Source organism: Eutrigla gurnardus (assembly GCF_963514095.1).
Source record: "Eutrigla gurnardus genome assembly, chromosome: 8".
Taxonomy (NCBI): Eukaryota; Metazoa; Chordata; class Actinopteri; order Perciformes; family Triglidae; genus Eutrigla; species Eutrigla gurnardus.
The window spans coordinates 27,860,451-27,884,826 of NC_139922.1; the positions used below are offsets into that span (position 1 = coordinate 27,860,451).

At 48.3% G+C, this 24,376-nt stretch overlaps 1 protein-coding gene across 1 annotated transcript in view; it reads right to left on the minus strand.

Moving 5' to 3' along the window:
- Positions 1 to 573: 573 nt before the first annotated feature.
- LOC311017176 (nuclear receptor coactivator 3-like) overlaps positions 574 to 24,376 on the minus strand; it is a 49,490-nt gene continuing 25,687 nt past the window's right edge. The window contains 24 exon segments of the mRNA XM_084015352.1: positions 574 to 3,156; positions 3,789 to 3,993; positions 4,073 to 4,250; positions 4,339 to 4,365; positions 4,515 to 4,776; positions 5,108 to 5,206; positions 5,319 to 5,645; positions 5,957 to 6,128; positions 6,632 to 6,737; positions 6,821 to 7,054; positions 7,134 to 7,292; positions 7,472 to 7,604; positions 7,765 to 8,503; positions 8,505 to 8,898; positions 8,979 to 9,529; positions 9,793 to 9,940; positions 10,312 to 10,452; positions 10,536 to 10,622; positions 11,198 to 11,380; positions 13,198 to 13,372; positions 13,476 to 13,576; positions 15,934 to 16,094; positions 17,124 to 17,234; positions 23,418 to 23,536. Coding sequence (XP_083871478.1) covers positions 3,145 to 3,156; positions 3,789 to 3,993; positions 4,073 to 4,250; positions 4,339 to 4,365; positions 4,515 to 4,776; positions 5,108 to 5,206; positions 5,319 to 5,645; positions 5,957 to 6,128; positions 6,632 to 6,737; positions 6,821 to 7,054; positions 7,134 to 7,292; positions 7,472 to 7,604; positions 7,765 to 8,503; positions 8,505 to 8,898; positions 8,979 to 9,529; positions 9,793 to 9,940; positions 10,312 to 10,452; positions 10,536 to 10,622; positions 11,198 to 11,380; positions 13,198 to 13,372; positions 13,476 to 13,576; positions 15,934 to 16,094; positions 17,124 to 17,212 — 4,683 coding nt within the window. The 5' untranslated portion in view covers positions 17,213 to 17,234; positions 23,418 to 23,536 and the 3' untranslated portion in view covers positions 574 to 3,144.

The following is a 24,376-nucleotide window of genomic DNA, read 5'->3' on the forward strand; positions in this document are numbered from 1 at the left end:
TCTTTTTGCAACCAGAGGCGTTGCCCCCTGCTGGCTGTCAGTAAGATTGCAAGTTTAAAGGCACTTCCACCTTGGCTTTACTTTCCAGAACCACAGTTTGCTGCCTGGTCATTCCTCAAAAAAACCTCTCAAATTATTTGGATGTGATTTTTTAGAACATCAATATAGTTAAAACAATGTTATATCGTATTCCTGGTGTAACTGTAACTCTTTATAGAACAAGACTAGCAGCTGAATTAGCCACAGCAGGGCTTTGAGCTAAATGCTAACACCAGCGTTCAGCAGGAGTAGTCCACTGATCACGTTCACCGTCTTTGTTTTATGTGTCAACATTTGCTAATTAGAGCTAAACAAACAATACAAAGAGGCCGACGGGAATGGAATTATTTTTCCAGATATTTGGACATAAACAAAAATGAAATTTGAGATGAGAGATGACCTCATCTCGTTCAGGGTCATCTTGAGGGGAACATTCAAACCTGCTGGTGGCGCTAGAGAGGGGGAAAAAATCAGGGAAAAGTGAGATTCAGCATGTGGCCAAAAATGTGAAAAAAAGACAACACAGACAGATAATAATGTTTAAATATAAATTTGTATTTACATCGATATTAACATCAAGAAACAAGGTAAGAAAAAAATGCAATAGTATTTTACATCCTGTAATAATGACTGTATGTTTCCCCAGGTGTGCTTTCTCTTTCTCTTTAGCTCCAAAGATGAGTTTCTTTCCTTTAAAGCAAAAAAAACAACAAAAAAACACATTTTTTTTATATTTCTAGATTTCATATTCTTCATTGAGTCTGGGGTAAAAAAAACAACAACAAGCTATTATTCTGAGACATAATGACATCAATCGTAAAACCTCCTTTTTGCAGCTTAGAAAAACATCTGGACATTCTCTTTAAAACGTCCGTTTTGCAGCACCACAATTCAACTGGCCTGAAGTTCTACGGAAAGGAAGAAACGACACGAAGGAAACTCAAAAACCACCTCAGCAGAATCCAGACTCGTCTCTACTCTAATGTCATACGGATGGGAGGGGGGGGGGGTAAGTTTAATGTATATCATCGGTTATGCGCGACAGTTAAAAAGCACACGAGTACTTTGCACGATCTACGTCAGGAACATGTTTCTAAGCACTGCAGAATGACGAACAAAAACAAATCTTTGGATTGAGCATCAAAAAGGTAGATTAGAAAATTAAAAAAATAAAGAATTCAAACTACGAACCACTATAAACCAACCAAAAGGATTTATGGACAGTTACACGGTGGGTTCGACTTCCCCCCAAAAAGTCTAAAAAAATCTGCAAAAGAAAATTCAACGCACAAAAAATCTCAGGAGTGAAACCTGAAGTCACACGTTGGAAGGTTTCGCTTCAGAAAACATGAATAATAAGACATCTGGGCCTCGGAGCCGAACACAATCATGTGTCAACTCCTTTTTAGAGGCATATAATGTGTTTTCTTTTATGTCGAAAGAAAAATAATTTATTCAGAAAATAAAATTACACACTAGCACCTCTTTCGCTAAGACTATGTCCTCAGAAAACAAAATAAAGGGAAAAAAGAGAAAGAAAGTGGCAGTATGAAAGAAAATCTACATGTGCTGATACAAACAAAAGGGGGAGGGGCTTCCTTTCCGATATTGAAAATAAAAGCCGACCTATGACGGGTTAAGAAAATTACACTTTTAAATATCCAAGCCTTAACAATCTGTGCAAAAAACAGTATGTGACCTACAAAAGCAATATATATTTATATATAGTACATTTGAAGCATATTTACAATTCATATTCACAGACAAAGAAGGAGAAAAAAAAAAAAAGACGCTCCAAACAAGACGTCTAATACTGCAGTGCCGTCGCTTCGAGTAAATGATGCTTCAGCTTTGTCCTCAGAGGAAAACCAGGAGGAAGGATTATTGCTAGAAATCTAACATCCACGTTTCTCGTACAGCGGGAGCTAATATAGACAGAATTTCATAATTGGCAATGATTATTTCCTCACCGTGTAGCAACACTGTAAATTATCGGAGCTAACCAAAACACATTTGGGGGGGGGGGGGGGGGTTAAAAAATGACCTCCGGAATGGTAAATTTAGTGGATCCGTATAAATATAAGTGGATTTTTTTTCCCCCGAACATTAATAGAAGTTTGTCTCGAGGATTTTCTTTTAAAATCACTTTAAAACTTTTTTTTTTCGGTACCGTTGAACACGAGAGCGTTGAGGGATTAAAATCTGTGCTTACCGCCTTTCTACTGGTTCCCACTTCAGAACAAAGATCATCAACCCATCCAATCAACAGCCCCCCCTATTACCCAGAGAGGAGAACACACACACACACACACACACACACAAAAATAAAAAAAAATAAACAACTGCTGCTATGCATTAATTCTTGGGTAAAGGCCTCTATATTGCCACAATCCTTTGATGTTGGCCTTTCCTTAAAGTGCAATCAGCCAACAAGTCAATTCACTCGTACTTCCAGCCCCGGCGGCGTCCCGCAGGGCCAAACTATGTGCTACTGCTTTACGACATTCGTCCGGGCGTCACAATCCGAAAAAGATTCTCGACGGCGGGGGTGAAAGAAAAATCCCAGTTCAGAGTTCAGAGTTCAAAGAAGGAATCCCAACGTTTCACCAGCCCAACGCGGCTTCGTGGTACATTCGACAGAGAGAGGGTGACCTTGAAGTCCTGCGATCCGCCTTCACGGTTTGGTCCAAGTGTGAGGCACACACACACGCACACGCACACGCACACACACACACACACACACACACACACACACACACACACACACACACACACACAGCTCATAAGAGGGAGGAATATTAAACTACGGGAGGAATCATACGTGTGTAAATGTGTCACAGTGTTTCTGATTTTAAATTAACACTGCGTCCGTCTTCCCCCCTGAAAGGAAGTCCACTCCCCCATCTGGTGGGAGTGTGGCACTACACACACACACACACACACACACACACACACACACACACACACACACACACACACACACACACACACACACACACACACACACACACAGTCTCTCACACACACACACACAGTCCAGTTGCTGCAGCCGTGTCCTATCTCTGGATGGAGATCACAGTGAGACAAATGCTTCTGTCAGGATGTTCAGCAGTATTTCTAGATGGGGAGAGAAGAGAGAGAAAAGGGGGAGGGAGGGTAAGTGAACGATTAAACAGCAATTGAGCAAAAGTTTGGTCGGTCCAGAATCAATCAGTATCGCTGCTCCAACTGTACATTGATTATTGGTTGCTGTGATTGTTCCTTCTATACACACGGGAAGCAAAGACATCTAAGCAACATCAATTTAAGCATTAAGTTAATGAAGTCTCAGATACACAAAGAAACTCTTTCAAAAGTGAAAGCCTGTCTTGTGTTTTCCCCAGTCGCCAGATTTTCCATCTAAATGTAGCCTCAACTTTAAAACAGCGTTTTCAAAAAATGGTCTACCATTATGCAAATATTAGTAATTCATTCATTAATGCAAATTCTTGAGTCGGATGCATTAAACGATATAAGAAGAATAGATTTCAGGCTCATCTCTCCACATAGATTCAATTCTCCGTTTAAGTCACATGTTTCACACAGAAAAGCAGATGGAAACACCAATATTTGGCACTAAAGAAGAGAGAGAAGAAGAGATTTCTTTGCTCCCATTCTGCACAGAAGGAATGACATGACTCCATCTGGGCATGTCGGTGTTGTTTTAAAAGAAAAAACACAGAAACGTGAACTTTTCCTCCTCCGCCTACCTGATCAGGCCCCATCGGCATGCGTCCCATCACCATGGGGTTCATCCCCATCTGCCCTCCCATCTGGCCCATGTGACCTCCACCTCCGCTGGCCGGCATGCCCCCGTTCATCATCATGCCCCCGTACTGCCCCGGGTTGCCCTGCTGCCCGAACTGCTGCTGCCCCGGGGGTCCCTGCTGGCCGAACTGCTGCTGAGGGTACGAGCTGGAGACGGAGAGTTTCAGCGCTTTAACCGACGCATTCAAGGAAAAAACGTCCGCCTTAAACGTGTTTGATTCCCCACCTGTTCCGTCCCATGCCCCCCTGCGACCAGCCTTTCATGTCAGCCCCCTGGTACATGGGACCGCCCTGCGGGTGCTGTTGCATCATGGGGTTTTGAGGCCCCATGCGGCCAGGCATCATGGTGTTGGGAGGACTGCCGCCTGACGGCCCGAACGAGGGGTCTCCCTGCTGTGCCATCCCTGTGGAGATAAACCAGCCAGCGTCAGCTCTCTCCTCGTCGCCACGGTGATAAATAGAAATAGATGACAAGTGTGTTCTGATACTTACTGTCATAAGTAACAATATTTGGTCTGACTACAAAAAAACAGAGACAAGGGAGACGCACATGGTCAGCTTTCTGACATTTCTTTCTGCTCATTTCTTTTTTTTACATGACAAATTTGAGACACTGCAGTACATGCACTCTCCACCAGGGAGCAGCAGTGTTCTGTAAGTAAGCTCACCATAGTTCCCACCGTAGCTGAACTGCTGGGGGCCCGGCTGGCCCATGTTTGGCCCTCCCATAGGGTTCTCCATGCCCCCGGGAGCCGTGACGTTGGGAGGAGGGCTGAATCCCCCCGCGGCTGCAGCAGCGGCCGCCGCCGCCGCCGCCGCCTGCTGCTGCTGCTGCTGCTGCATCAGCATCATCATGCGCTGCCTCCTCATCTGCATGGTGACCATCTCCCTGCTGCGCTGAGCCATCATCTGGGCGTTGAGGAAGCCCGGCTGCACAAGAACACACAATCGGAGAGAAAAAACATCAAATAACTCCAAAAATGTGGATCAATTTGCTGCATCAAAGTGTGAATTATGAATAATTAAATGTTTTCTAGAGGAATGACAATATATTTACACCAAAACAAATTAGAGTCAACAGAGGACACTGCTGCCTATGTCTTGACTCTATTCTATTAAAGGCAAAGAAAAAAAGACAAATACATGGAGCTACTGGAGTAAAATTAACTGTATGTGTGTAAAAACTTAGCAAACGTGATTCTGATGAGGATATTAAAATACTTTGTCCCCCCAGTCTTCCAGTGACTGATTGCCATCGTACCTGTCCTCCCATGCCAGGCTGCATGCCGGGCCTCATGCCAGGGTTGCCCACCGGGTTCTCCATCTTCATGCCCATGCCCTGTCGCGTCTGATTCATGAACTGAGGAGACAAACAACCAAAAAAGACGGAGGAGAGATTGTTACTCTGACCGTGTGACATTTGCATACCGTATAAATCAGACATATATGTGCATATTAACATAGATGCATACCTGCTGTCCCTGCAGCCGCTGTTGCAGCTGGAGCCTCATGGGCTTGTTGGCGGCCATCATCCGGGGTCTCATCAGGTTTGCCCTTGGGTGACCCATGCCCCCCATCCCTCCCATCCCCGGGAAGCTGCCGCCTTGGCCCATCTGAGACAGCATGGGCCCGAACCCCCCTTGCTGGCCCTGCCCTTGCATCGGGTTCCCTCCGTAGCCGGACTGCATCGGCATGGAAGGGGGTCCCGGGTAGCCCTGTCCGTAGAGAGGCTTCTGGTCCAGCACCATGGACGGGTCCTGTCCCGGAAAGGGCTCCAGCTGCTGCTCACTTCCCTGGTTCTGGAGCAGAAAGGACAAAGAGGACAAAAAAGCGAGAGCTTTGTCAAACCTCTCCATCTAATTGATTAATTTCCAATTGGTTGGCTCTGCAATTGTCTTTTTCTAAGCAGCGCGGACAGATCCCTCTGGGCTCATCTATCTCCATTCTGTAAGAGAACACGGTGAATCATGACCGAAACGTCCAACGCAAAGACGAGCCTATGGCTCACTCATGAGCCCCGAGACCGATGGTTTCACCTCGTCACTTCACTTCCAGACGGACCCAGAAGGGCACGGGTGACTTATGACTGCGTCCTCATCCGACGACCTACCTGGCTGACGAGGTCCGGGATGCCGAGGGCCCGGTCGATCTCCTCCAGGGCGATGCCGTCTGTGTTGTTGAGCAGAGAGTCCAGCTGGTCCAGGAGGGCCCGCTCGTCGCTCTGACCCTCACTGGTGGTGGGCGGGACCAGGAGATCGTCTAAGGTGTTGCCGAACTGCCGTCTACGGGGCAAACACACACATTTTATTCATTTTTTTATTTTACTGTGAATGTTTTTTCTGGACTGTTCTTGTTTTTATGGTTTGAATGGTTCTTATCTGTTTTATTTAACAGTTTTTACTTTTAATATATTTATTTATTTAAAGTTTATTTGAATAGGGATATACATACATACGCTTGAAACTGTCATCTGATGTATGCATCATAGTGTTTTTAGCCAAAGCAAATTCAGGACACTTGTCCCTAGTAGGGCTTTTGGTTAAAATAATAGTATTAACATTATTCAAAATAGAAAACATAAATAAATAAATAAAATGGAAAGGGAAATGAAATAAAACAAAAATACAGAGCGAACACAGTGCAAAAACTAAATGTGAGAGCAAGAAGAATTATTCTTATTTGACAGCACTTTGATGGAAAGTGCTTTATAAATACATTTATTATTATAATTTATGATGAGTTTCAGAATAAACTCCTGAGCTTCGATGAGGGCTGTTGCACTCACCTGTTACCCTCCATGCCCATGATGCTGTCTGGCCATGAGGGCGACTGGTTGGGTTGGCCCTGCTGGCTGAAGGGACTCATACCCATGCCCATGTCAGCAGAACCTCCTAAAGAACACCAACACATATTTAAATGAAGCATTCAAGAGTGAGAATCTAGAGAACTGAACATCTCTTTGCCGTTGGCGTACCCATATCCATGAGCTGCTGCTGCAGCATGGAGCGCGTCCCCGGCACGCTGTTGGAGCGGCCCACCATGGGCCCCGACATCATGCCCTTGCTGTTGCTGTACTCCATGCCGCCCGGGCGCATCATGGAGGCGTGTCCCGCCGAGCCGACGGGGCTGCCGCCGGAGCGGGTCATGGCCCAGTCCCCCGACCCGCCCATGGGAGACCTCTGGGGAACCATGCCCCTATTCATCGGTCCTGGTGAGGCAAGATGGCAGACGGTGTCAGTGGTAGTAGTAATAATAATAATAATAATAATAATTATATGAACACTCACCCATGTTTCCCGGGTAACCGTCTGGGCTGCCCATCATGTTCTCCTGCTTGATGAGCATGGGGCGTCTACCTGCTCCCACGGGCCCGACGGAAGGCTTCCCATCCATGGACATGGCCCTCTGGAAGGGCCCCCGAGGCCCTGGACCCATCCCTGGACTCCCTGCACACACACAGAAAAAGTATAAACTCAAGAAAACCTAAAACCTCCGAACCCTCTGGCATTTTGAAAATATTGATATAGTCAAAACAAGACTCAGGAATGGTGCTGGCGTTTTACATTGATGTCATCACATTATGATGCAATGTCCGCATGTCACTTCTTGTAGGATTTGCACTTACCCTGCAGGCTGTCGTCAAGGCAACCCTGAGGTTTGCTTCCCGGGTCGTTGGCCCCTCCCCCTCCAGTCTGATCCGGGTAAAAGTCGGAGCTTGAACCCCGTAAATCTCCCAGGATGGACTCCAGGTTGTGCAGCTTAACATCAAAAACAGGCCAAATAAGTTATTACGTAAAACAAAGTCTGCACGGAGCTCAGAGGCAGAAGGTCAAAGGTCAACGCCAGATTGCCCTCTGTGTTTCTGGCTAAATGTCAACAGCAATATTAAAGTATTTAATCGCGTCTGTGCAATCTTACGTCATCGGGTGGCTCCGACTTGATCTTGCTCTCAGGATGTTCGGGCACAGGGCCGGACCCAGATCCTCCGCCGCCTCCCCGTGCGGGGCCACCGGTGGCCCCCGGGGCCCCCTTCCCGTCTAGCTCTTCGAGTTTGGGCTTGACATCCACGGGCTCTTTGGAATCGTCCTTGTTGAGGAGGTAGTGCAGGAGGGCGTGGGTCTTCTCCTTCTTGGGGCTGTGCTGCTCCTGCTTGGGCTCCGTGACCATTCCCGGCCCGGCGCCGGCTCCCCCCGATCCACCCGTACCGGGCTCGCCGCCCTCCTGGCCCCCCAGAGTCACCTTTCCCGTCGCCTCGGCTGTGATTTTAGCCACGTCGTCCGGGGTGTTTCCGTTCTGAAGAAGCTTGTGGAGGATTTTGTGCTTTTCTTGCAGCGAGCCTGTGTAGTGGGCCGACGATAGCGCCGAGAGGCCCCCCGGCCCGGCCGCCTGTCCCAGATTGGCGCCGGCTGAAGAAGAGGAGGACACGCCGGTAGACGAGGGGCTAGCCATACCTCCGATGGGGTCCTTGCTGTCTGAGACTGCAGGAGTGCCGCTGCTGGTTGGTGGGGGTGGCGCAGGGGGCCCCGTTGACCCGCTGCCACCTATTCCCAGCTCCTCAGTCGGGGACGTCAGCAACTGCAGCAACTTCTTATGCCCCTTACTGTCCGGCACCCGACGGGGGGGCTCAGAGCTCGCCACCCCCGCCTCGTTACCCCCCCTCTCCAGACTCTTTTGTTGCCGTGGGCACCTGGTTGTCCGGTCGGTCTCCGGAACTCTCCGCCTGAGGATGCGGATGTTGATGGTGGTGGTGGTGCATGGCGGGGTGGTGGTGGTCGCCGGGTCCAGGCCCCAGGCCTCCCGCGGGGCTTTTGGAACCGTCTTGACCCGGTTTGGCCGGCTGACTGGGCTGCGAGGACGAGGAGGAGGAGTGCACGCTGGGAGAGCTGTCGGGTTTGTGGGCCGGCGAGGGCGACGTTAAGGTGGAGGGGAGGGAGCTGCCGACTCCTTCGCTGATGGCTTGCAGGGCGTTTAGGGAGCTGCTGGAGAAGGTGGTGGTGCTCCCCCCGCCTCCTCCTCCACCGCTGACGATGCCACTCATCGGGGAGTGAAGGCCTGGAAAGGAAAACTCAAATCAGAAATCAATCAATTTATAAATAACCGATGCTAAAATGACGAGATGCAGCTCGACTCACCTCCCGGCGAGAACTGGTTGGCGCCCATCTTTGGGCTGCCTCTGTTCCGGGGTGACATCAGGAGCCCCTGCTGGGGACCCCCCATCCTGGGGCTTCCTGAAGGGCTGTTCATGCCACTCAGCCCGAACCCCCCGCTGCTCTGGAACGGGGGCTGCTGCTGCTGCGGGTGCTGCTGCATGCCCTGACCCGGGTGATTCATGGGACCCATCTGATTCATCTGATTCATGTGCCCCACCTGATTCATCTGCCCCATCTGACTCATCTGCATCATGCGGTTGCCCATGCCTCCGCCTCCACTACCTCCTCCTCCACCACCGCCTCCGTACATGGGGCCACCGCCGCCACCGCCACCCATCGGACCCATGTGACCCATGTGGCCCTGCTCGTTCATGCCAAAGCCCCTGCTCATGCCGCCCATGCCCCCCATGCCCATCCCCCCACCGGCGTTCATGTTCATTTGGGCGTTGGGGTTGGGGCCTCCCATGCCCTGTTGCCTCATAGGGTTCGTCATCATGCCGCCACCCTGAGCCGAGCGGTAGCCGTTTGGTTCCCTGCGTGTGGGGAGAAAAAATGCAGAAACCTTGAATATGTCATCTCAGTTTAAGTGCAACTAAAATACCAGTTTGTGTGCGCTGCCTTCTCCACTGATGTTCACACGATGCCAGCAGATAAAAAGACACTTCAGCTCCTACTTCAGCTATTTGCTCGGCATGAATGCTTTCCATAGATATGCTGGAAGTGCTTTTTTTTGAGGCAGTAAGTGAAACATCTTTTGTCGTGGAGTGTTAGCATATTATTTTTTTCAGTTTCTGACCTCTGGAGTAGGTGGGTGGAGAGGAAGCCTTGAGGCTCGTTGCTCATGGGATGGCGGTACAGTTTGCTCTTGGTCTGCGCCGTGACCGGCGTGCCGTCGGACAGCGAGAAGCGGTACAAGGGCGTCTCGGCGTGACCCTGCAGGAAGGCTGCACACCCACAGATAAAAAATAAATAAATACATTTAAAAAAGACGACAAATCACCACCCTGAAACGCTCATCTGATAACAGAGGTCATCAATCACCCGCCTTTATGTTAAAACCAACTCTGTGATTACAGTGAGGATCAATGTGACGCTCAGACATTTGTATTCATGAGATCAATATTGATACACTGATGAATGAGGGGTGTGTGTGTGTGTGTGTTTCTAAAAAGGGAGGCTTTGCCAAGGAAGGTAGTAACAACAAATTAAAAACAAATCGATTCATACAACTGCATCATAAGAGAGAATACAAAAACGAGGATTTCGCCTCCAGCTACGTTACGTTCCAGGACTTTTTTGTGTGTGTGTGACTCACCCTCGTGGTAGTGGCGTTTGTGCGACCAGGGCTGTCCGTCACTGTGCTGAAGGAACATCTGAATGCAGCGCCTCAACAGATCCTCCCAGCCCGGACGCATCGACGCTCGCAGGGAGTTCTGGTCGATCTGGATCAGTTTACCTGAAGGAGACGTATGAGGGGTCAAACCTGTCGCATGGATACAGAAGTAATGTCGCAGCCCGTTTCAGCCTTCGGCTCCTCACCTGAGAGCTCATGTCGGGTGTTGAAGCTCTCCGTTCTCTCCATGGCCGTCACCCGACGGGCCACGCAGATCATGCATGACTGAAGGTCTGCAGGAAAGAGAGGAAACACGTGTTGACTGAAAACGTCTTCTGCAGATTTATTGCCCAGAATGAGACAAAAAGATTTTGCCCTCTTTAACAAACCCAGGATTTTTCTAACAAACATGAACATTCCCATATCATAGGAAAAAAACTGTGCTGGACACGTACTTTGTTTATTTCTGGTAATGGAAAGTGAAAAGAAAAAATTCAAGTAAGCTTCTAATTATGAACCCAAATCCCTTCAAATGAGAAACAAACAAGAAAATATTAAACTACTGAGTGGCTGCTTTGGAAATTGCATTTTAAAAAATTCTAAGTTTTGCATTTTAACTTAATTTTTAAAGATTCCCCTTCAGACATATTTTTTATAAAACAATTTTTGTAATTTTTTTTTATTTTCTGCATCTCTGGAGGTTTCCACATCACACCTTTGACCAGAGGGAAACTGTCCTCCTTCAGTAGATGAATGTGAAAATGCAGAAAGGTGCAGAAAGACACATATTAATGTAATTTTTCCTAAAATAAGTCTCCTTTCTGGTGAACTAAATAAAAAGTGTGGGTTTGTGCCGAGGCCGGCGTACCTTCCCCCTCCTCGATCATGGCCTTGGGCTGGGTGAGAGCAAAACACTGCATGGTCTCGTAGCGTGGCCCTCCTGGCCCCTCCTCCATGGGGCCGTGGGCGTGGCCAAACTTGACCAGCATCCGGCAAGTGAAGGTGTGACTCTTCTGTCGGGCCGCCTCGCTCCCCCACGACACGCCATTTACTGAAAGGAGGGAGAGAGATGATAAAACGGGAACGAGCGAAGCCTCAAACCAACTGTAGCTTCAGAACGGGACCGCCTGGAATCAGATGACACAACAGAGGCTCACACCCTTTTACACACACACACAAACACACATACACACACACACACACACACACACACAAACAAACAAACCACATTGCGACATGTATTTTCTCCCTCTCAAATTGAGAAGCAGACGCCTCCCCCTGCTGTTCGGATGCCGCGCTAAATGGACCATGGGATTAATGTAGCCAAGGTGTCGATTTCCAATATCTCCCCCTCTCAGTCTGGGCAGAGGCCAGGGACACTCAGCCATCTATCCTCATTTAGGCCCTGACTCCTCATCACACACACACACACACACACACTCATTTAGACGGGGTCACCTTCACGGTGGGGGGGAGGAAGAGAGACAGAGAGGGAAAAAGGGGAGGCAAACTTCAGAGAGACATCCAACTATCCTCCAAGGTCTGCGAGGAGCCTTATCAGGGGGGCCTTGAGTCGGCCGGAGGTTCCTGTCTGGCAGGTGCAGGGAGGATCCAAGAGGGAGACCCAGGAGACGGGTATGGGGGGGTAACTGATAGTGAGAGGGGGTCTAACATGGCCTTAGGAGGGAGACAAGAGGGCGGCATCGCACATTGTGAAAAACACTGCATTTTAATTGTCAGTAAGTGTCTGTCTGTTGATTTGTAAGTGGATATTTTATTTATCTTTGTGTTTAAATGAGCTCTAGAAATAAACTTTACTTAATTACATCAGACACAATTAGCAAACAGTGAGGGAAGACAGTGGGGTCAACAAAAAAAACACAAGCAGACGAGTGTGTGTGTGTGTGTATTTAACCGTGGCTGTTGTGGTCAGCGGTCATCCCGCAGGAATGTGCAGCGAGAGCGTATTTCATTCACGAGGCCTCCAAAAAAAAAAAGAGATAATGAAGGGGGAGAGACACAATGTGGAGGGTGATGATGGTGGGCGAGCAGAGAGAGAGAGAGAGGGGGGGCAAAGGTTGAGAAGCAGACGACCACAACATTCGTCTTAGCGGGCGGCCGTATCAAGAATGAATGAGGCCGGGAGGAGAAGGGAGCGAGGCACTAGGGACGCTCGCCCGGGGAAAAGTAGATAAAAACCTTTAAAAAAAACAAGTGAAGAGTGAATAAAAAAAAAAGAGGAAAACGGAGAGAGGGAACGTGTCAATGACACGTCGGAGCTGCCACTGCTTAGGAACATTACTGCCGAGTTAATCGAGTAGCAAGTTCAGTCGAGCACACGTATCCATAATTAATCAGCTTTATAAATAGTGCTGCGTGCACACGCTCATGGGCTTACACACACACACACACACACACACACACAGATGGAGAACGCAGTCCTATTGCTGGCATGTAAATATACACAACAACATGCACATGCAAACACGGGGGCTGAATTAAGCAGAGGGAGAAGTGCGGAGCTGCATTATTCAGCAGCGAAGCCGTTTCCAGACGGCTGCCGTGGGATCTGGATAGAGCTCGGGCCTGTTTAACACTGTCTGGACCACTGAGTGTGACTGACAGCTGCGTTACGCTCTGCCTGCTCGGCGCCGAGTGGGCGGGTGCTCCCCCCGTTGCACACGTGTGTTTTGTCAGGTGTGTGTGTGTGCGCGTCTTTTTAGGAAATGCGTGCACAAGGCTTCCCAGGAGCTCGACCTCGAGGAGGAGGAGCTACGAAGGAATAAATAACCTGATGAGTTGTCGTAACCCCTCTCAAAGTTTGTTTTTATCCCTCGCCGTGTGTGTGTGTGTGTGTGTTCTCCTCACTGTTGGTCTTGGGCAGGTTCTTGTGGAACTCCTCCCTGTCGTCCTCATGGAGAATGTTGTACACGCTGGTGTTGATGAGCTCCTCCTGTTTGTACTGCAGGTACTGCGTCACGTTGTCCGACACGAAGACGACGCTGCCCTCCCGGTTCACCACGAACAGGAAGCCGTCCAGAGCCTTGAGGAGAGGAGGAGTTCAGCGCCGATCGAATCTTCCATACATATCCCCCCCCCCCCCCCGATTGACTCTGGGTGGGGGGGTCGGGTCGCAGGACACTCACCTGCAGCAGGAGCGGCCCCAGGTGGTCCTTGTCGATGACCCCCTGACCCGTCGAAGACACATCCGACTTCTGGACGTCGTCGTCGTTGGATGAAGCTTTCCCTGCAGGAGAAGATAAAAAAGATTGTAATGCACCATAAAGAACACCAGGAGCAGCCATTTTAAGCCAAGCTGTCGACAAAAGATAAAAAAAAATGTAAAAAAGAGCAAAGGAGAGACACAAGGAGAGCAACGATACCTGAAGCTGAAGTTATTTACTACTCTAGCTGCACCAGCAGGGGGCAGCCTTTCTCAATCTTGCCTTCAATATTTATATATATATATATTTCTTTTTTTTTTATTTAAAAACTACAGGTGAGGAAGGAGACGGACGGAGGCAGGTTTCTCTGAGGAGCCCATCAGGAGGAGTAGAGGGCTGGGTGCATGTGGAGCAGGTAGCAGCCGTCCTCTTGCTTTATATTCAGTGTCAGACTCTGAGGGACTGTCTGGTAGGCTGGGGCTGAGAGAGAGAGAGAGGGAGAGGGAGAGAGAGAGAGGGGGGGAGAGAGAGAGAGAGAGAGAGAGAGAGAGAGCTAGAGAGGCTCTAGGAAGCTGTAGTGGTGCAGGGGCAGGAGCTGAGGCACCTGAATTAATGGAGGGGCTGAGAGAGGAAAAGAAAATACATGGAGAGCGAGAGAGAGGGGGGGGGGGGGGGAGAGAGAGAGAGAGAGAGAGAGAGAGAGAGAGAGAGAGAGAGAGAGAGAGAGAGAGAGGAAGGAAGGAAGCTGAACCAGAGGGACGGGGACGATGCTGACAGAAAACGGCTGGCGTTCGGGTTGTTCTATTAATGCAGGGCTTCGTCTGAGAAAAGAGGCGGGGAGGGAGGGAGGGGGGGGGGGGGTGCTATGCTCGGCTACAGGAATCATTCTATCTGATTAGCTCCCAAGGGGCACAGATACCCACACAAAGAAAGAAAAAAAAGAAAAGAATAGCCATTTGCTGCCAACATCCAGGCACTGTGAAGCTAAGTAGAGATGGACGGAGAGGAAAGAGCGAGAGCACAAAAAAACGAATGAGACGTAAACAGAGTGAGCATGAGACGGAAAGAGAGAGGCTGCACTCCATCAGTTCACTCAATATCTTTGGATGCTGGGAGCGAAAAAAAAACCTGGAGATGCTGTGCTACAATACAGATGAGAGGGGGGACAAATAGAGGAGGGGGGATGCACATTAAATCTAAGTGAGATTAAAATAATCATAAATAACCAGGAATGATTGATGGAGGAAAGAAGAGTGAATGTGAAGACTGGCAGAAAGAGCAACTGAAAGTGAAAAGAGGGAGAAGAGGAACAGGTAGAAATCAAGAGACTAGAGTCTAAAAGCCCGTGTCATTTCTATCTTCACTTCCTGTAACTATGGCAACCTGTCAGCAGCCAGTCAGGGCCAGCTGTAGCCTCTTCCCCTTCCTGTCGAGGTGGCAGACGCTGACTGAGCCGAGACGCGAACACACACGCACACACACACACACACACACACACACACACACACACACGCACAGACACACACACACACGCACAGACACACACACACACGCACACACGCACACACACACACGCACACACACACACACACACACACACGAACGAACACACACACACAGACAGACAGACAGACACACACACACACACGCACACACCCCCCTGATCTCGTGAAATTCACCTCAGATAAAAAAAAAAAAACATCGTCCCGACACACACTCACACTCTCTCTCACACACACACACACACACACACACACACACACACACACACACACACACACACACACTCAGCCACGATGCTTTCCGAAACCACTCGCTGCATAATGGAGACAGAAGTGTGACAACGGCAGCTGTAACAGAACTAATAATTTGGCAGTTCGGCAGAATGGACGGGCATGTGATTACCTGCAAATGTCCAATTAAACGGCCTCTGGCGAGGACAGCGCACAGCTGTGCGCACACACACACACACACACACACACACACACACACACACACACACACACACACACACACACACACACACACACACACACACACACACACACACACACACACACACACACACACACACACACACACACACACACACACACACACACACACACACACACACACACACACGCAAATGACAGGTTCACAAAGCATTGCCAATGTTTCCACCCAAACATAAACAGTTGAGGCTGTGAAATTTGTGGGAGATGAATGACTGATTCGTCCTTGCACCTGGGCTCCGAGGAGGCGTGGGGAGTGTGTGTGTGTGTGTGTCCAGCTGTCTCTTCCTCCTCCCTCACTCCTCATCACCTTTCACCAGTGCTTCGACACACACACACACACACCACCACCACCACCACCACCACCACCACCACCACCACCACCACCTCCTCCTCCTCCTCCTCCTCCTCCTCCTCCTCCCCGTTTCGGGTTTTCGGAGACTCACCCTGCTCTTTGATCTGGCGGATCTGGCGCACCGTCTCTTTGAGGATGGCACATTTGTCCGGCTTGACGTTGAAGCTGTCGATGTCGCCGAGGTTAGCCGAGATCAGCTCCGCCAGCTCCTCGATGTATTTGCTCTCCTGCTCCCGTCGCTTCCGCTCACACCTGCAGGGGGCGACGTGCAGAGATTAACGCCACGCAGAGTGCAATTTCGTTGTGGTTTGCTTGAAAGCTGAAAGCTACAAATCTTTTTAAGAGTTTGTCTAGCAAAAAAAAAACAAAGAGCTGGACTGTTTACTTGGCTGGGTGCAGCAGTGACTTGCTGGAAGTCTGTTGGTTGCCTAGCAACCAGAGTGCGTCTTGGGTATTGCGTACGTTTTTCCTGAGAGAGAGTAGCGACCGACCCAAGCACGACGCAGCTAATGTGAGCCGAAGCGCCACAAGAGTTTGGGTCACGTGACTGTTGTTACCGTGGTAATGGTCATTACTTACAGCAACGCAAATAACAAAACCCCTGAGCCGAACTAGAAGTACTCCAACAGTATGTTCGGTTGGAGTCGGGTATCCATGTGGACTATTGAGAGGTGCTGATTTTAGTTTCGTTTGCAGTCCGAACCTCTTAAGTCCTGGCGTCCACATGCATGGACATCACATTTTGGGTTTTCTATACCATAATACTTAATTCTGCTGAATCGGGGCCCGATGTCCACATTCGTGGTCACTTACAAAAACGACATCATGTCAAAAGATGATGCTTAGCTTTTATACTTATCAGGTCGCAATAAACCCAAATAGCAAAGAGAAATTAAAAATGCATACCAAAAACGAGCTCGGGTCTTCAGGGGTTAATGCTAAGCTAAGCTAATTGGCTGCAGCTTCATGTTTACTGATCAGACATGGGAGTGGTTTTAATGTCCACATCTAACTCTGTATGAGCCAATTAGTGTATTTTTTACTACTATACATCATGCATCTTCTTTTTGCAGTATGAGTTTTATTCCATTTTTTTTTTTTACTTTACAAAGATGCTACTGGGATAACAATGTCTGCTTCAATAACAAAAAGAGTCAGTTTTGCAAATTGAGGTTCTTCTTACTCATGGCAGCACACAAAGAGAGGAGCCACGTGGCACCCGGCCTCTAGAAGCCACTGACCCAGTAGCCCACTTTCCCAGTGCCGATCAGACACACTTACCCCAGACCGGGCGTGTCGCAAGTGGAGAGCTTGCGTTTCCGGTTTTCCGAGCTCAGAGGCTCCATGGAGTTCTCCCCCAGTCCGCTCATCGTGTACACATATTATCAGCACCTGAGGGGGAGAGAAGGAGGAGGTGTACACACACAGGTGTGAATGAGGCTTTAATGCAGGCAGAGGAGGGATTATATAGTCACTTTTAGCCACTTTAGCTCTTACTATATACGTAGCTGTGAAGGGAAGAAGACATGGGAATCATGCTTTTGAACTCAGCAAAAAATAAAATACAGAGGCGGCTTGCAAAAAGGCTACAGTGCAAAAAAGCACACAGGCAGAATAAAATATGCTTATATCATGCAAATCGTATTCTCATGGCCGAGACTGACAAACGTAAACATGTCTCGACTGCCTCCGCCTCCTCTTCGTCTTCTTCTTCAGAAAAAGAGAGTAAGCATGTGAGGTTGTGTCCGTGTGTGTGTGTGTGTGTGTGTGTAGGTGTGTGCATGTATGAGTTCATCATCTCATATGGTGTGCACACACACACACACACACATATGCACACGCACACACAGGATTAGCAGTGTCTCTGATGATAAGCCACGCTGCACAACTAACCCCGTTAGACAGCCGTCTGTCTCCCATAATGCATCACATTTCGTCTCCAGGAAGTGAGCTGATAAAGGTTGTGGGGAAGAGAGGCAGATGGGACGAAGGGAGGCGAAGACGAGGAGGTGGAGGCGAAGGGAAGGAACTGAAAGAGGGGAGGGAGGGAGAAGCCGGTGCTGTGAAGTGAGCTCTGATTGGTCACTTTCTTTACCACAGTGACAGCAGCTGACACTGGGGAAAGGTAGGAGGGGAGGGAGGGAGGGACATCGAGGGTGGAGGAAGGGAGAGAAGAGAGGAAAGTAAATGAAGGGGAGAGAGAGAGAGAGAGAGAGAGAGAGAGAGCACAAATAGTGGGATAGAGAGAATATACAGAGTAAACGCAGAGGAAGAAAAAAAACACAGAGGGGGAGAATCAGAGCGAAAAGAGGCGGAGGTAGGTGGAGCAAGCCGGGAGAAATAGAGATAAAGGCACGTCAAAGAGAGATGGGAGGGAAAGGGGGGGGGGGGGGGGGGGGGGGGACAGGTGAGAGGGAGGGGGGATCGGAGGAGGAGATGTAACATTCAGGCCCATCTTGTGTGTGTTTTGAATGCGTGCATTGGTGCCCAGAGTGAGGCTGAAAGCTTCCAGTACCCCTCTTAACCTTCACAGCCTGAGAAGCATTTTCATTCCATTGATTACATGGTTATCCTCTGACCAGAGCACGCCTCCCCCTGCATAGCAAATCAGGCCAACGGCAGGGGGAAAGAGATGCCGGGGGCCCTGTTATTTAATCAGCATGCACCATCATCTCACACAGCAGTTCACCAAAAATTGTCTAATTGTGTTGCCGTTTCTTGGATAGACACTGTTCTCTGGCTGACACAACGCACCTTCTTATTGTGACAGAGAGTCAACGACCAGGTGACACACACAAGTGTATCCCCCCATTGCAAGACAACAACAGGGAATACTCATCTTCCCTCTAAAGGCAAGAGATGCTCCGACTATATATACGCCGATCCCCTCACTTTGAGTTTCTGTCACATTTCTCTTTTAAATCCCTCCCTCGAGTGCCACCCATATGACTATCTGTCTGTCTGCCTGTCTTGTTGCCAGGCTTGCACTACCTGCATCTCTTCGTTGCCTGTGGTCCTGTCTGCCCGTCTACCTGCCCCCCCCCCCCCCCGTCTGCCGCTCATCGTTAGACAAAATCACCACTCGCCGTTTGATGAAAGCTACCACGAGGGAGTAAAAAAGGAGGAGGGAGGTACAACAATCCCAGTATCCAGAATTTGAAGAGCAAAAAAAGTGTTTGCTCCTCTGACGATCCGGCCCACCCGCCTGCCTGGCATCCTATTGATGGAGTTCTCAAAGGGGGGAGGGGGGAGTTGCTCTAATTGCGGGAGTGAATGAGGCGGCCCCAGAGAATGGTTGATTAGGAGGCTGCTGAATGCCCCAGGGAAATGGGTCACCTCCAGCCTGGCGCGGGCCGCCCAGCTTTTCCAGTGCAGGGAGAGAAAGTCAATTACACGCCACAGGCAGCGTGGGGGCCTGGTGGCAGGAGAGGAGGCGGCGGCGGCGGCGGGCAGTGGGCACAATATAGCAGCAGGGAGGGCAGCGGGAACGAAGCGCATAAAGAGTGAAATGGGAGAGGGTGATGCAGTACGGAGGGAAGAGGGAAGGTGGGTGTGAAGATGACGATTTAAAAGGGAGAAAGACTGAGAGGTGTGGAAAAGTTTCTCTGCACCGGAGTTAATGCACATTTTAAATTGGAGCATTTTGTACAGGGAGTGGCAATTAAAGAAGCTTCAGTTGAGATGGAAAAGTTGAGACGATGGCGACAGAGGAAGCAAATTAATTCATGAAAATAACAATAATATCGTAACACCTTTTTCCCCTTGTTTTTATACATAAATTGGCCGTTTAAAGCATGACAACACATGCAAGAGAGAGACAAATGCATTGGCCAGGCCAGCATGTTCATTCAAGTCATTCATGCAGTCAAACAGGACTCAAAGGCATTAATCAGGGTCAGCTGCAATGGTGGGAAGCAGTTCATCACAATGCTTATTAGGCAGCAGCTGCTTGTTGTTGCTCAGCCGGAGGACCAAATAAGAACAAGGAGGAAGGATTTAGCTCCGTAAGGGGAGAGTCTTCTGTCCTCCTGCAGGTGAATGCACCCACACAGGTAATCTTTAACACCCAGTTCTCAACCCTGATCTTGACCCGGGCAAATTTTTTTTTTAAAGGGGTCGCCACCTCGCATATTTTCCAGGTCATGAAAGCAGAGGATGACTCGGGTCATCGGTGCCGTGGCATCACCCGGGGGTGAAGCTGAACTCCTCAGGTCTGCTAATGGACGGTGGTCTGCCGGTGACCCCGGAGCCCCAGTGGGAGCCCCGCTCACCGGGAAGTAACAGACTTTATGGCAAAAACCACAGGAAACACTTCACCTCATGAAACCAGAAAGCAAAAGCAATCCCAGCTGAGTTCACACGCTTCACGACAAACACATATCCTCACTTAATAGACACTCGTTTCCATGGCGAGGTATCTCGTCCACGATCGGGCCGAGGTTTCCTCTTGCATACCGGAAATCTGAATGTTTACCGAAAAGCCATGTTCAGACAAGGAACACATAACGTACGTGTCTTTGTGTCATTGGGAGATGCAGTTCTTTTACATGAATGTTCATCCGTCAGAGGACAGAGCAATTCATGTTTATATATACTGTATAAATATATGTATTAGTTGTATAGAAAACATTTCCTGGAGATTCTTAATTGCCTCGGTTCCATCATTATGTTGGTTATTCTGTATAAATGAGATGGATGTGACATTTCAGCTTCTAGTATTCCTGGTTTAGTTGGAAATATGACCAAACATGTATTTTTTATTGTTTCTAACAATAAACTTGAACACGTTTTGTAGAGATGGTGGAATAAGCCGTCAATTTAACTATCCATTTTGTGGATATCAATCAGATAACAGCAGCTTTCTAAACTTTTACAGGCGGCTGTGAATTTACCCAACATAACTTTAAACATTAATAAAGCTTTGGAGGCGAAAAGCAATTGGAGCTTCTAATTGGATCCATTTCCTGTCTGTCTTTCTAGGAATTAAATGTCCTTATGTGTTGCATGTGTGTATATATTAGTGAACTCTCGATGTGTCGTATGAATGTTACGCGTTTCAAAGTAGTTACTGGGTTCAATAACGGTTTAACAGTATTATTATTTTCACTCACACATTCGCGGTGTACACAATAAAAAAATAAGATATGAAGCAATATGATAACGCTTGCCAGCTAAAGCCGTGGACTCCTGGGGAGCAGAATATAAACGGGTGAAAAGAATAACAAAAAAAGAAGATTATTTGAACACAAGGCGGAGAGACGGCAGACTTCCCACGACAGTGAGTCACGGCAGGAAAGAACAAAACCTGCTAGAGAGAGTTACTGAGAGCAGACGAAGAGAGAACAGACACGATGACGACTGATCTTTAGTGTTTAAAGCTGCCTGTTTACTGACTGCATCATCAGAAACACCTTCAGTCCACAGACTGGATCCAGTCTCATTCAGGCTCCTATTTAAAACTCTTAGGTTTTAGATTTGTTGTTTTTTTTTTGCACAAAAGCTTCAAGGTGAACCCAGAAAGTTGTGTAAAATTTACTAAAAGAAATGCTTCTCCTTGAAAACAGCGGTTGGCTGCTTGCATTCATTCCCTGTCTCTGAAAACGCTGAGGCGGCAGAACTGAAGCCATAAAACTCCCCGTGTGTTTGTTTGAGAGGCGACTACATTCTTTCGTTTTTGGGGGGGAGGGGGGAGGGGAGATGAGACCGCGAAGGCGAGATAGTCCCGCTGGTTGTTGGCGACAAAAGGGAGGAGTAGATAGGAAGGCAGAGGAGGGGGGGAGAAAGGGGGGAGGCGTGCCCTGGCCGGGTGATGCAAATAGCCCGGCGGTGGCCTTCCCCTCCTACCTGCCAGCCAGCCGCCGTTTCATAATCTCTGTTGACAAAACAGAGGCACGCGGCCCCGATCTGGCTCCGTAAACCCACACCAGCGGCTCCACAAAGGAAGGATGAAGGTGATACTGGTTCCCAGTACCACGTGTGGTTCTCCCAACCCAGTAGAACAGATTTAAGGAGTGTTTCCTCCTGTAAATACCCAGAGTTTATTCTTTATTCTCTTTAGAAAAATAAGGTGAAAAGTACCACATAAACACTGTAAAATAGCATTATGACATATATCTATATCTATATATATATATATATATGTTATTATGGCCATCAGTGTTTGATTCCTATTATATACATATTATGAATAGCTTATTTTATCTTACAGATATTGAAGTTTCTCTCATCAATTAGAAGCTGGAACCAGATCATTTAAAAAAAACAACAACCTTTGATTAAAAAGCAGCTTAAACAATTAAAGTCTCTTTTCTGTTGATCAATTAAGCACTACCATGCTGCTAATGGCACTATTCCTCGTTTTAATGTTCTTCTCATTTTTTTATTGTTGCAGGTATTATTATGACTTGAATGTTTCATTTGATCCATTTAGAGCATTTAGCGGTTTTTAATGTGTGAATGGACTTTCAATTCAGGGCCATTTATTTCACTTAATTCTACTTTACTGCCTTTTGTACTTTGATCAAATCTTTTGCAAGAGTGGAGAAAACACTGAACGACCGTATTCATCCAAAACTGACCCGAAAGGTAAAAAAGATGTAACCTGCCGTCGGGTTTCCAATCGTCAGGTTCAGCTGCAAACTCGTTTTTTAAGCTGTTTAATTGGCTATATCTCCCCCAAAATGCTGAGACTCCCCCACGTTTGATGTGCAGACTTGTATACCTTTGACTTTCCATTCAAAGACACAAACGCTTTCATGCCCAGAGTTCTCCGAAGCGCTCCACCTGTCAGCCACCTCACATTATCTACGGCGAAGCACAGGCTTTTTTAAAGAATCCACCTACCCCTTCCTCTTCCTCTTCCTCTCCCGTTGTCTAGTTGTTCCATGTCCAGTATCTTCTCTACCTGGACTCCCCCTCCCCCTCTTATCAACCTTACTCTGCACACAAACCTTCTCCTATCTGTGCAAATGCAACGTGCCTGCAAAAGCATGTGACGGCACGTGAGCGAAAGAGGAGAGTGTGGTTTGGTTAAGTCTGGGCACATTCATACTGTACGTGTGTGTGTGTGTGTGTGTGTGTGTGTGTGTGTGTGTGTGTGTGTGTGTGTGTGTGTGTGTGTGTGTGTGTGTGTTGATGTCACCTGCAGACGAGGGTAAAAGATTAATGCTCTCTTTCAGCCTCGGTGGCAGGTAGAGCACAAAGAATAATTTGGTTTCTCCTCCTGTCTACCTGCCTTCTTCCCACACCCTTCATTTTCTCATCTGCCTGAAAAATCATCCTCTCAACCCTCTTTTGTTTCCCCTCTTGTTGCCGCCACCACCACCACCACCAGCCTCCTTCCCACCTAACTGAATCAGAACACATCAAACACACACAAACACACACCTCCGTGGAACATTTTGCTTCAGAGAACACAAGCGTTTTTTCGCCGTTCGGGGGTCAGGGAGGATGTTGCAAGAATGTGGCAACAACGTGAAACCGTCTCCGGCGGAAAAAAGAAGAATAAAAAAAATACCCGCTCAAACCCATGCAGGCCGTTGCCATGCCAACCACACACGGGATGCTATAGCCCACCTGGTGATGGCGCCCTCCGAGATGATGGACGATCAGATCAGATCTCCCCCCAGCTCCGCCTCCCCCCTCTCTCTCTCTCTGTCTGGGGGTGTGGTCCTGTGTGGGCCGGTCAATGGAGTCTGGAGAACGAGAAGAGAAAAAGAAGTTTTAAGCTTCGCAAGTTCATTATTGTGATATTATAAAGAATAACAAGCGGCATTATTAACCGGCAAGCCTGAAGACACGCGCACAGGAAGCCGCTCGAACAGCTTAATGAGCAGAACCAGCCTCCGCTATGTGCTTTTGTCTTCATTACGGCTGCACACACACACACACACACACACACACACACACACACACACACACACACACACACACACACACACACACACACACACACACACACACACACACACACACACACACACACACACACACACACACACACACACACACACACACACACACACACACACACACACACACACACACACACACACACACACACACACACACACACACACACACACACACACACACACACACACACACACACACACAGGGATGTTGAGACACAAGTTTGACAGGAAGCCAAACCGTCAAAAACCCTGAAAGTGACGGCTTGCGTTGTGAATCCCTGACTCGGCCGGTCACTCCGAACGCTTAAAGACATTTTTTTTTTTAAAGTGGAATAAATTGCACCGCTGATCCACACGACCCGGATTCAAACCGTCGAGCTTTTATTTGCAAATGTCTCTTGTGAAAAACAGACCATTAGGCTAAATCACCGCTCTAATCCCAAAAGCACATAATGGGCTAATTTGTGTCCGTTTAGATCCTGATAAGAAACAATGTGTGTGTGTGTGTGTGTGTGTGTGTGTGTGTGTGTGTGTGTGTGTGTGTGTGTTTTGGCCACGTCGAGTTGTTGTAGTAGCTCAAGTGTTCTGTCTGAACAATCATGGGAGTGAATCCCGTGGGAG